The sequence below is a fragment of the Haliotis rufescens genome, unplaced genomic scaffold, assembly GCF_023055435.1.
Source record: "Haliotis rufescens isolate VD_foot unplaced genomic scaffold, xgHalRufe1.0.p SCAF_7, whole genome shotgun sequence".
NCBI lineage: Eukaryota > Metazoa > Mollusca > Gastropoda > Lepetellida > Haliotidae > Haliotis > Haliotis rufescens.
Genome location: NW_025964361.1, coordinates 49,273,686 through 49,287,703, shown reverse-complemented (window position 1 = coordinate 49,287,703; position 14,018 = coordinate 49,273,686). Strand labels below are relative to the sequence as shown.

The 14,018-nt window shown below is 46.1% G+C and overlaps 1 protein-coding gene across 4 annotated transcripts in view; it reads left to right on the top strand.

The window, feature by feature from the left end:
* The window catches only part of LOC124110471 (mucin-5AC-like), a 98,346-nt gene that overhangs the window by 65,910 nt on the left and 18,418 nt on the right, over positions 1–14,018 (top strand). For all 4 annotated transcript variants that reach the window (XM_048388051.1, XM_048388050.1, XM_048388053.1 and 1 more), the window contains exon 2: positions 9,931–10,200. In XM_048388051.1, the coding sequence (XP_048244008.1) occupies positions 10,158–10,200 (43 nt within the window). In that variant the 5' untranslated portion in view covers positions 9,931–10,157. The remainder of the gene's footprint in view (positions 1–9,930; positions 10,201–14,018) is intronic.

Sequence of the window (14,018 nt, the reverse complement as noted above, 5' to 3'; positions counted from 1 at the left end):
AGTAGATGGGATTGCCTCTGCCTTCCAGTGTAGAGAGGGGCACAGGTGGCCCAGTTGTCTTAGGCACCACACACCTAAGATTGTGGGTTCAAATCCCGGTTCTCCCCAGTTGTGTTTCTCTTTTTGTCTGCACCATAACCATGCTCGATGGTTTCACCAAAGTGGTGAACGTCTGAGACCTGCATCACTTCAGGATTTCCTTCCACATTAAGCTGACATGCTGTGATATGACTGGAATACTGTTCAAATTGACATTGAATCCAACTCTCTCACTCACTCCAATATGGAGTTGACCAATCAGAGAGAGTGATAGTCAGGATAGTGGAGTAGGTGATTGAATTGCGATTTACACTTCTTTCAGCAAAGTTGCAATCACATCACAGTCATGTCATAACCATATCACAGTAGCAACTGTATTCCAACATAAGTAGAGGTGATAAGCCAGCTGTATTCCAACATAAGCAGAGGTGATAAGCCAGCTGTATACCAACATAAGCAGAGGTGATAAGCCATCTGTTTGCCAACATAAGCAAAGGTGATAAGCCAGCTGTATACCAACATAAGCAGAGGTGATGAGCCAGCTGTTTGCCAACATAAGCAGATGTGATAAGCCATCTGTTTGCCAACATAAGCAAAGGTGATAAGCCAGCTGTATACCAACATAAGCAGAGGTGATGAGCCAGCTGTTTGCCAACATAAGCAGATGTGATAAGCCAGCTGTTTGCCAACATAAGTAGAGGTGATATGCTAACTGTATACCAACATAAGAAGAGGTGATAAGTGATAAGCCAACATAAGCCATTGTGATAAGCCAATAGCATGCCAACATAAGCCAAGGTGATATGCCAACTGTATACCAACATAAGCGGAGGTGATAAGCTAACATAAACAGAGGTGATAAGCCAGTAGTATGTCAGCATAAGCCAAGGTGATAATCCAGGTGTATACCAACATATGCAAAGGTGATAAGCCAGCTGTATGCCAACATAAGCAGAGGTAATAAGCCAGCTGTTCACCAACATAAGCAGAGGTGATAAGCCAGCTGTTCACCAACAGAAGCAGAGGCGATAAGCCAGCTGTTCACCAACATAAGCAGAGGTGATAAGCCGACTGTTTGCCAACATAAGCAGAGGTGATAAGCCAGCTATACCAAAATAAGCAGAGGTGATTACCAGCAGTCCTTGTGTTATTAGCTCTCTGTATCTAGCTAGAACTAAAGTGTTCCAAAGGGCCAACGACCCATGAAGATCCGGGGTAGAATAGGTCTTCACCAACCCTTACTTGCCATAAAAGGTGACTATGCTTGTTGTAAGAGGCGACTAAAAGGATTGGGTGATCAGGCTTGCTGACTTGGTTGATGCATGTCATTGATCCCAATTGCGTCAATTGATACTCATGATATCAATCACTGGATTGTCTGGTCCAGACTTGATTATTTACAGAATAATATAGCTGGAATATTGCTGAGTGCGCATTAAACAACAAACAAACAATCAATGGACCAACAGACAAGTTCCCACCTGCTGTCTGTGGTCAGCTGTCATAGACACAAGTAGGTGACAAGCGGGACAAATAAACACATTGTTGTTTACTCTGGGGGGAATTATGCCTGTTATTCCACAGTTTTTCTCACTGCCAACACCAGATTACTACCACAGTGGACATTGTAGAGGCTGCATTCTGGAGCTGAACTCGAGCTTTAGGTGAAACCGCTGAGTGACAGTAGAGCACACTCATGTGGGAAGAAAACCCTAATTGGGGCCAAACAAATACTGCCCTCCTTGTTGTACAGATCTGGGAGGAGGGCACACTGCCTGTAGGTTTAAGATTCCCTAATTGTAAAATTCACTGGTATTTGAGACATGCAGAAGTTGTCTTTCCTTCGAGGGCGGAGTCGGGTCACATGTTGAGGCGTACTCTGTTTATTAATTAAAGGGTTAATCTTCACCTCAAGGAGTGTAAAGGAGAAAGAAGTGAAAATGCTCACGTTAAAAATATCCTACCTCTTTAAAGAACACTGACGGAAAAAACATGCCATCATGGATAAAAAAGTTGTTATCCATAAAGTTGCGTGTCTTCCTGGTCTACATATTTTTTAGCTTCTTTTCCAACGTTGAACTATGACAAGGGACGTAGCTGGGAGATATAACTTTGTAAAAATGGCAAGGGAATTGGCCAATTGGGACAAAATCATTGTTTTGTCTAAATATTTGATTAATTAAACGTTTTCACTTTGTTGGTCCTGGTATTGTTGTAATGAATCCCTGATCATTTTCATACATATGTATATACTCATGGTAGGAAATATGGGAAAAGAGAAGCATTTTAAACATGACAACAAATACTTTGACAGTAGTTGGATAAACTTTCAAATAAATGAGTTTCATTTTGTTTTCCCTTTGGGCATTTCAGGGCAGAGTAGGTCCCTTGTTCCTTGTTTATTGTGAGAAACATCTCACGACAATCAGCTTGTCCTGCTGTGTGAGCTGTCTGATTGTCTGTCATCGAACTGTGATGCAATGGCAATGGATTGTTTACTCATGGGGTCAATGTCCTGATTGGTTTTCTTCTAGAACAGGTGAAAAGAATTGCTAACAGTGGCATGAAACAACACTCGCCCACTCGCTTACTCTTTCATTCACTCACTCACTCACTCACTCACTCACCCATCCAAACTCACTCACTCACTCACCCATCCAAACTCACTCATTTGTCTACCTATCTACCTAGACATCCACCCCCTCACTCACTCACTCACTCACCCACCCAAACTCACTCATTCACCTACCAACCTACCTACTCACTCACTCACTCACTCACCCATCCAAACTCACTCATACACCAACCTACCGACACTCACTCACTCAAGATGATAGAACTAGATCTAGAACATGTTGGACAAGTAAACAAAAGATGTGATTGCTGGTGTTCACTACTGGACACTTGGATGCAGCAAGATGTCAGACAACTGGAGTTTGCTGGGAATATTCAGTTGCTGCAAGAACCTGAGTGTTAGACACTTGTTAGTCAGAGGTCAAATGTCAGTGAACCATGGTCAAGGAGTGTGTTTGATGTCTTCATGCTCGACAGAAGTTTTGTGTCATCACACCTTGGACAACAAACAGAGCAGCGGGATGTTGTGTATCACAGCCTTGTGAAGCCCCTTACAAGTCAATATTGCTGTGTGATAATCAAGCATTTGTTCATGAAGATGGAAGATGAAAAGGGCTCTGTCCTTCCTGCATAAACATGTCTTAGACAGATAGTTATCTCCCTTGCTTGTGTCCTGTCAGGATTCCCAGCAGAGTAGATCTGCAATACCTCATTAGCCAACTAACAAAGATCCCTTGAGATCTTCTTAACTGAATGTCGCCCCGATGTCATGAACTCCTGCTCATGCTATCCATGAGTGAGTATAGTTTTACACCACTTACAGCACTATTCAGCAGGGGACACCAGAAATGGGCTTCACAGATTGTGCCCATGTGGAGAATCAAACCTGGACCTTTGGTTTGAAGAGTGAATGCTTTAACCACACAGCTACCCCACCGCCCTTAAACCATAGAAATAAATCAACTTTGACATTGCAGTGTAGCTACTTTAAACCTAATAAAATCAATGCTTTAATTAATTGGAATTGTTGAAAAATTGGTATGAAATATCAGCCCTTGTGATTGGGCATTAGTGCTTGTTTGTCTGTGGTGTGTTGCTACATCTGTCATTACAACCTGATCCCTTCAGTAACTAACACATTTGTGAACCTGTGGCATGAAGGGATGTCCTCACTGCACCCTGTATGATGGCTGTGAGGTGAGGTGAGGTGAAATTGGGTTTTACATCGCGTCCAAGATTATTGCACTTATATAGCGACGTGCATGCATGTGTGTGTTTGTGGCTGCTTGTACTAGTCCGGACTGATGCCGATTTATAGTGCTAGCCCACTGAGATACCATGCCGCAGATTAACATGAATACCCCACTCAGACACAGTATACTGGCCCCGAGCCTACCAGTCCTTGTTTTAGCCCCTTAATGTCGAGCGCCAGACAGGGTAACAAGTACCAACGTCTGTAGGTATGACGCGGCCGGGGATCGAACCCGGACCTTCCGCTCTCCGGGCGGATGCTCTACCACTAGACCACAGAGATGATGGCTGTGTATCAAGTGCATTGCATGGGTTAGTTACATGATCAGACACACTACCCGTGAAGATCCGGGGTCGAATAGGTCTTCAGCAACCCATGCTTGCCTTAAAAACAACTATGCTTGTCGTAAGCGGCGACTTACAGGATCTGGTGGGGTCAGACTCACTGACTTGGTTGATGCATGTCATTGTATCCCAATTGCGTTGATCGATGCTCATGACATCAATCACTAGATTGTCTGGTCCCGACTTGATAATTACAGACGGCTGTCATATAGCTGGAATATTGCTGAGTGTGGCATTAAACAACAAACAAACAAACAAATCTTATATGACACACACTTCTTCACTACAAACTGTCCATCCCATGGCCAAGTCTTGACAATCTTACTTCTAACTTGTTAAAAAAGGAACTTTGGAATGTTTGTGTAAATGGTAGTATATAACCAGGCCTTCAGCATCAGTTCCCAGTCCCTGTTGCCATGATTGAGCCATTTAGACTCCGTTCTGGTTTAAGACAGGCAGCCTCCACACTGGCACAACACCTTGTCTTTAGTCCAGGAATGTAATGCTATTTACGGATACATTGGAAGTGAGCAGGGTCACGATGGGTGGAGGTGAGGGGGCAATTGAACATCAGAATCCCTGCATCGGGCTAATCAATACATGTTGATGTACATGTACCAGCAGTATCTGACCACTGCCTGGCAGTCTTCCTACCCTCACTCCCCTCTCCTTTTCCTACTCCCCCTCCAATTGGTTTCTGAAAATGTCCCTGTATGACTACTTCATTATTGTTGTCAATGTGTAGGCCCTGTACCCGTGAAGATTCCGGGATAGAATAGGTCTTCAGCAACCCATGCTTGCCGTGAAAGGTGACTATGCTTGTCGTAAAAGGCGACTAACGGGATCGAGTGGTCTGGCTCGCTGTATTGGTTGATGCATGTCATCGATCCCAATTGCGTGGATCGATGATCATGATATTAATCACTGGATTGTCTGGTCCAGACTCGATTATTTACAGACCGCCGTCATATAGCTGGAATATTGCTGAGTGCGGTGTTAAACAAGAAACCAAACCAAAAAAACCCCAGCTTCAACCGTCAGTGCGCTGTAGACCCTATACCCAATGAGGTGAGGTGAGGTGAGGTGAAATGGGGTTTAACATCACGTCCAAGATTATTGCACTTATATAGCGACGTGCATGTACATGTGTGTGTTTGTGTGGCTGCTTGTACTAGTCCTGACTGATGCCGATTTATAGTGCTAGCTCACTGAGATACCATGCCGCAGTTTAACATGAATACCCCACTCAGACACAGTATACTGACTCCGAGCCGACCAGTCCTTGTTTTAGCCCCTTAATGCCGAGCGCCAGACAGGGTCACAACAAGTACCATCTTTTAACGTCTTTTGGTATGACGCGGCTGGGGTCCGAACCCCGGACCTTCCGCTCTCCGGGCGGACGCTCTACCACTAGACCACGGAGGCGGCCCTATACCCAATGACATCTGTAACGATCCTCCTTCCCCTTTTTCTGTACAGTTACCTGTCTCCCTCCCCTCCCCACTGACGTCAGTAACAGCCCTCCCCCCTTTCTGTTCAGCTACCTGTCTCCCTCCCCTCCCCACTGACGTCTGTAACAACCCTCCCCCCCCCTCTGTATAGTTACCTGTCTCCCTCCCCACTGACGTCTGTAACAACCCTCCCCCCTCTCTGTACAGCTACCTGTCTCCCTCCCCACTGACGTCTGTTACAACCCTCCCCCCTGTCTGTACAGCTACCTGTCTCCCTCCCCCCCCCAACTGACGTCTGTAACAGCCCTCCCCCCTGTCTGTACAGCTAACTGTCTCCCTCCCCACTGACGTCTGTAACAACTCTCCCCCTCTCTGTATAGCTACCTGTCTCCCTCCCCACTGACGTCTGTAACAGCCCTCCCCCCTGTCTGTACAGCTACCTGTCTCCCTCCCCACTGACGTCTGTAACAACCCTCCCCCCTCTCTGTAAAGTTACCTGTCTCCCTCCCCATTGACTTCTGTAACAGCCATCCCCCTCTCTGTAAAGTTACCTGTCTCCCTCCCCACTGACGTCTGTAACAGCCCTCCCCCTCTCTGTACAGCTACCTGTCTCCCTCCCCTCTCCCCACTGACGTCAGTTACAACCCTCTCCCCTCTCTGTAAAGTTACCTGTCTCCCTCCCCACTGACGTCTGTAACAGCCCTCCCCCCTCTCTGTAAAGTTACCTGTCTCCCTCCCCACTGACGTCTGTAACAGCCCTCCCCCCTCTCTGTAAAGTTACCTGTCTCCCTCCCCACTGACTTCTGTAACAGCCCTCCCCCTCTCTGTACAGCTACCTGTCTCCCTCCCCTCTCCCCACTGACGTCAGTTACAACCCTCTCCCCTCTCTGTACAGTTACCTGTCTCCCTCCCCACTGACTTCTGTAACAGCCCTCCCCCCTCTCTGTACAGTTACCTGTCTCCCTCCCCACTGACGTCTGTAACAGCCCTCCCCCCTCTCTGTAAAGTGACCTGTCTCCCTCCCCACTGACTTCTGTAACAGCCCTCCCCCTCTCTGTACAGCTACCTGTCTCCCTCCCCTCTCCCCACTGACGTCAGTTACAACCCTCTCCCCTCTCTGTAAAGTTACCTGTCTCCCTCCCCACTGACGTCTGTAACAGCCCTCCCCCCTCTCTGTACAGTTACCTGTCTTCATCACCTCCCCTCTGACGTCTGTAACAACCCTCCCCCCTTTCTGTACAGTTACCTGTCTCCCTCCCCTCCCCACTGACTTCTGTAACAGCCCTCCCCCTCTCTGTAAAGTTACCTGTCTCCCTCCCCACTGACTTCTGTAACAACCCTCCCCCTTCTCTGTACAGTTACCTGTCTTCATCACCTCCCCTCTGACGTCTGTAACAGCCCTCCCCCTCTCTGTAAAGTTACCTGTCTCCCTCCCCACTGACTTCTGTAACAGCCCTCCCCCCTCTCTGTACAGTTACCTGTCTCCCTCCCCACTGACGTCTGTAACAACCCTCCCCCCTCTCTGTAAAGTTACCTGTCTCCCTCCCCACTGACTTCTGTAACAGCCCTCCCCCTCTCTGTAAAGTTACCTGTCTCCCTCCCCACTGACGTCTGTAACAACCCTCCCCCCTCTCTGTACAGTTACCTGTCTCCCTCCCCACTGACTTCTGTAACAGCCCTCCCCCCTCTCTGTACAGTTACCTGTCTTCATCACCTCCCCACTGACTTCTGTAACAGCCCTCCCCCCTCTCTGTACAGTTACCTGTCTTCATCACCTCCCCACTGACTTCTGTAACAGCCCTCCCCCTCTCTGTAAAGTTACCTGTCTCCCTCCCCACTGACGTCTGTAACAACCCTCCCCCCTCTCTGTACAGTTACCTGTCTCCCTCCCCACTGACTTCTGTAACAGCCCTCCCCCCTCTCTGTACAGCTACCTGTCTCCCTCCCCACTGACGTCTGTAACAGCCCTCCCCCCTCTCTGTACAGTTACCTGTCTCCCTCCCCACTGACGTCTGTAACAGCCCTCCCCCCTCTCTGTACAGTTACCTGTCTCCCTCCCCACTGACGTCTGTAACAGCCCTCCCCCCTCTCTGTACAGTTACCTGTCTCCCTCCCCACTGACGTCTGTAACAGCCCTCCCCCCTCTCTGTACAGTTACCTGTCTTCATCACCTCCCCACTGACGTCTGTAACAGCCCTCCCCCCTCTCTGTAAAGTTACCTGTCTCCCTCCCCACTGACTTCTGTAACAGCCCTCCCCCTCTCTGTACAGCTACCTGTCTCCCTCCCCTCTCCCCACTGACGTCAGTTACAACCCTCTCCCCTCTCTGTAAAGTTACCTGTCTCCCTCCCCACTGACGTCTGTAACAGCCCTCCCCCCTCTCTGTAAAGTTACCTGTCTCCCTCCCCACTGACGTCTGTAACAGCCCTCCCCCCTCTCTGTAAAGTTACCTGTCTCCCTCCCCACTGACTTCTGTAACAGCCCTCCCCCTCTCTGTACAGCTACCTGTCTCCCTCCCCTCTCCCCACTGACGTCAGTTACAACCCTCTCCCCTCTCTGTACAGTTACCTGTCTCCCTCCCCACTGACTTCTGTAACAGCCCTCCCCCCTCTCTGTACAGTTACCTGTCTCCCTCCCCACTGACGTCTGTAACAGCCCTCCCCCCTCTCTGTAAAGTTACCTGTCTCCCTCCCCACTGACTTCTGTAACAGCCCTCCCCCTCTCTGTACAGCTACCTGTCTCCCTCCCCTCTCCCCACTGACGTCAGTTACAACCCTCTCCCCTCTCTGTAAAGTTACCTGTCTCCCTCCCCACTGACGTCTGTAACAGCCCTCCCCCCTCTCTGTACAGTTACCTGTCTTCATCACCTCCCCTCTGACGTCTGTAACAACCCTCCCCCCTTTCTGTACAGTTACCTGTCTCCCTCCCCTCCCCACTGACTTCTGTAACAGCCCTCCCCCTCTCTGTAAAGTTACCTGTCTCCCTCCCCACTGACTTCTGTAACAACCCTCCCCCCTCTCTGTACAGTTACCTGTCTTCATCACCTCCCCTCTGACGTCTGTAACAGCCCTCCCCCTCTCTGTAAAGTTACCTGTCTCCCTCCCCACTGACTTCTGTAACAGCCCTCCCCCCTCTCTGTACAGTTACCTGTCTCCCTCCCCACTGACGTCTGTAACAACCCTCCCCCCTCTCTGTAAAGTTACCTGTCTCCCTCCCCACTGACGTCTGTAACAACCCTCCCCCCTCTCTGTACAGTTACCTGTCTCCCTCCCCACTGACTTCTGTAACAGCCCTCCCCCCTCTCTGTACAGTTACCTGTCTTCATCACCTCCCCACTGACTTCTGTAACAGCCCTCCCCCCTCTCTGTACAGTTACCTGTCTTCATCACCTCCCCACTAACTTCTGTAACAGCCCTCCCCCTCTCTGTAAAGTTACCTGTCTCCCTCCCCACTGACTTCTGTAACAGCCCTCCCCCCTCTCTGTACAGTTACCTGTCTCCCTCCCCACTGACGTCTGTAACAGCCCTCCCCCTCTCTGTACAGTTACCTGTCTCCCTCCCCACTGACTTCTGTAACAACCCTCCCCCCTCTCTGTACAGTTACCTGTCTCCCTCCCCACTGACTTCTGTAACAACCCTCCCCCCTCTCTGTACAGTTACCTGTCTCCCTCCCCTCTGACTTCTGTAACAGCCCTCCCCCCTCTCTGTACAGTTACCTGTCTCCCTCCCCTCTGACGTCTGTAACAGCCCTCCCCCCTCTCTGTAAAGTTACCTGTCTCCCTCCCCACTGACGTCTGTAACAGCCCTCCCCCCTCTATGTACAGTTACCTGTCTCCCTCCCCACTGACTTCTGTAACAACCCTCCCCCCTCTCTGTACAGTTATCTCTCTTCATCACCACTTACGTCTGTAACAACCCTCTCCCCTTTCTGTACAGCTACCTAATCCCCCACCTCTCCCCACTGACGTCTGTAACGACTCTCCCTCCTTCCTTGTTCACCCCTGTGACTTTGTCCCACAGTATTGACGTTTGCCGTTCCACCATTGGTCTCTAACTATTTGTCGTCTGCTCTCACAGCATCCATAGAATCACGATGTTTGTTTTTCTCAGTCTTTAGCTACTTCTTTCGCAGGACTGCAAATAGCAGCTGAACAGTGTCAGAGAGCCAATATCTCAACTCTGTGGCCAGTGGATGTACCCACACTCCAACACTCAGTCTTCACGGGGTGGTCACAAACTGGTTTTTACACTTGGGCTGTGTTTTGCTTCCAGGTAATTAACTGTGGACGTGAACCTGACGGGGCCATCAGCAAAGGTTGAAGTTGCTCGGAACAGCGTGGTAGTAGAGGCGGGAAGGATACCGTGTGTGGATGTGAAGGAGGGTGCTGCCGCTGCCGCTGAGTGACAGTCGCGCTGCTACTGTAGGGGTCGTCAGGAACGTGGATAGCATCGCTGACAGACAGTTGTGGACAACAGTAGACCAATAGACAGGATTAGACATGGCGGTCCACACGGGAATTGTGTGTCTGTGGCTGTTGACAGGTAACCTTGGAATACTTGTTTCTTTACAACTAAACATTCACTTCATGATTTATTTTTTATATTTGTCTCCTTGTTTTAAGGATATTTTCATGAATATTTTCAATATTTCGTGTTAAATTTATATATTTAACTTTGAATTTTTTTTACATGTTCTGATGTATATTTTCTCTTGGAAACAAAATATATATTTTTCTTTTCTTGTATCAAATTTGTTTCTTCCTATTTCATGTTTCATTTGAACAATAATTTCACGCATGCTGCAAGACGTCCTGAAACAATTCTTTTGAAAGTATTGGTGATGAAAGTGAGAGTTAATCATTTGAATTACACATTAAAAAGACAACGGTGCTCTGATTTTAGATTGGGCGATGTATGTACATGTGACTTCTTTTTATTCAAATTCTATGTTCTGTTTACTTGTCCTTTACGCAAGTTCTAAATCACCGTCAGGACTCCGACAAATGGAAACATCTGTCTCTGCCTCCCAGCTTCATTGTTCATAACTAAACACAGAAAAATTATTTTTGGGGGAAAAAAGGTGGAAACTATTCGGTGTCTCTGACAACAAGCTATTTTAGGTTCAAGTGGTTTTTTCCTGCTTTGAGTTGTTTTGATATAACATAAAAGAAAGAAACACAATCTAAGATAATATTTACCACAAGAGGAATTACAAGCATTGTTAAACACTGGCTTGTATAGGAAATCACTGCTGATGTTTGCTACACCTCCATTTTGTCACCTTCTGTGACATTTACTCACAAACTCCGTGGTCATAATGGACCATTGTTGGGCGGAGGAGGTCCCCTATACAATCGAACATCGCTACAATTTCCTGTTTGACGACGTTATGCATACCTACAACGTTGTGCTTTCTTGACACGGACATTGTTAGTTTTATGTTGTAATAATTTGAAATGTGATACAGTGAATGTCAGGATTATGACTCCAAACATTGATCGTGTGTTGTAAATATTTCTCTGAAATTCTAGATTATTTTTTACAGATTTTCATCATTTTTTTAATGTACTCTAGGCAATAGAAATTTGAGGTATTTCAGTATGGATCATGTGAAATGTAGATTATTGTTTGAACAATTTTATACAACATTTTAATTATATGTTATTTTTAAACCTTATCCATGAGTACTGGATATTAGCTATTTAAAAATAACAGTAAAGTTATTGCTCTTGACAGATGGTAAAATTGCTCTAAATATCACGGGACCGTGGGGTAGGCTCATAGTAAAAGCATTCACTCAGATGGGTTCTATTCCCCAACATAGGTACATTCTGGTGTCTTGCAGTAATATTGCTGGAATATTGCTGAAAGCAATGTGAAAAAAAGGCTGGGCGAGTCTAAAATTTACTACCCGGGTACCTGACCCCCTATACTCTTACCTTAACTGGGAACCCGCTGTATGTCTTAAGATTTTGGTACAAATTGTCCTTTTGGAAACTGTTAACTGTTTTACCGATGAAGGAATAAGCATATCCTCCGAAACATTGTGTTCCTCATTAAAAAAAAGTTGACATCCTTAAATTTTCTTCCTTATGTGTATCACTTCTAAATGCCATTCAAAGACCTGTTTTACTGAAGCCCTGCAAAAAAACATTCAGTTAGATGTATAAAACGATCTCATCATGCATACACTGAAGTTGACTGAAGCTTTATCTTTACTCAAACATAAAAGTCAAAGGGAATGCATTCATAGTAAGAAAGAAATGCAAACATAAGTCACTCATAGTGTAGGGGCGGTTGAGTGGTTAGAGCGTTCGATCGTCACGCCGAAGACCCGGGTTCGATTGCCGACAGGGGTACAATGTGTGAAGCCCATCTCTGGTGTCCCCGGCCGTATTCCTGTGGGTCCCCGGGTCCTACTTATGACCCACCCTACCCGAGTTACCCGTCCCAGCCCATATGTAAAATCATACTACCTCCATCACAAGATTGAGTTTCCTGAAGGAAATCATTGTACATTTTCCTTCATTTTGTATTAAATAGGATAAGTACAAATATATATGTACATATGTTTTTGAAAACATACCCTGTTGTATGCAGTGGAGATGCATTTTTGTGTATTTAAGAAATAAACGACTCGTGGGAGTTGTTTATCATACAATAAAACACTGCAGGGAGAATAAACCATGAGGGGCCATGTCAATATTACGTACAGCCTCTTTGAGGATGTTAATAAAAAGTACAGCTTATAAAATATTTACCCATATATAAATAATGATGACTCCCGGAACAGAATCCGACCGCGGCAATGTCGGACAAGTCCATTTTATGCACAGGTGGGTATTTCCTGCATATTCTCACAATCCTCACGTCAATTACGTGTACCTTTTCTCCCAATACCGATTGTCATGTCTGCCCAGCTAAAATGTCAGACACGCATGTATGTACAGTGACAATGAGACACTATTACTGAGACATGACTGGTATTGCTAGTGATTATCTAATAATGAACATCACACGGAATGATACATGAGTAGTTGTCTGCTAGATAGTCTTGATATGTAAGTAGTTGTTGGCCAGATAGTCTTGATATGAGAGTAGTTTTTGGCCAGATAGCCTTGATATATAAGTAGTTGTTGGCCAAATGGTCTTGATATGTAAGTAGTTGTTAGTGAGATAGTCTTGATATGTAAGTAGTTGTTGGCAAGATAGTCTTTTTATGTAAGTAGTTGTCTGCAAGATAGTCTTGATATGCAAGTAGATTTTAGCCAGATAGTCTTGATATGTAAGTAGTTGTTGGCCAGATAGTCTTGATATGTAAGTAGTTGTTGGCCTGGTAGTCTTGATAGAGAGAATAAACCATGAGTGTCAAAGCCCTGAGTGGTTTATTCTCCTTGCAGTGTTTTATTGTACGATAAACAATGAACACAAGTCATTTATTTCTTATATGAGATATCAACATTATGTACAGCCTCTTTTAGGATGATGATAAAATACCGATTGTCATATCTCTCCTGCCTTTTGGATTTGATTGTTCGACCATCGCCTTTATCTGCGCTACCTAGCTACATCTATGGGGAAAAACTCACTAGACACTCCCGTCTTACATAGTTGAACCTTTGTGCAGGTTTCTCAAACATTTAGGTATTGGTGATCACCTTTTTAAGCTTATTGTAGGTCATGGTCAAGGATATGTCTTATTAAAAGTCTAAGTCCTCCAGTAATCTGTGCTTGTTAAAAGAGGCAACTTGATGGCTAAGGTGATCAGGCACGGCATCTTGGTTCATTGTGTGTCATTGTACCCCAACGGTGTGGAACGTTCATCGCAGTCACTGGTTTGTCTGGTCCAGACTTGATTATTTACAAGCCAGTGTCATATAGCTGGAATACTTTAAGCAATGGATCACTGGTTTATCTGGTCCAGACTTGATTATTTACAAGCCAGTGCCATATAGCTGGGATACTGTACACAATGGATCATTGCTGACAATGTCAATCACTGGTTTGTCTGGTCCAGACTTGATTATTTACAAGCCAGTGTCATATAGCTGGAATACTGTATGCAATGGATCATTGCTCACAATGTCAATCACTGGTTTGTCTGGTCCAGACTTGATTATTAACAGGCTGATGTAAAAACACTAGAATATTGCTGTGTAAGGGGTTTAGGAACAAACAAGTTCTACAATGTAATGGCCACCCACTGTCCTTGTGGACTGCTGGAGGTCTCTGTTACGTAAAAGAGGATGACAGATGCTTAGTCTGACATCTGCCAGACACTGTGGGCGTTTCCAGTGTTGACTGTAGTTTTACACAACAACAAGACCAGTTGATACAGACCAGACATCTGTATGTAGTTG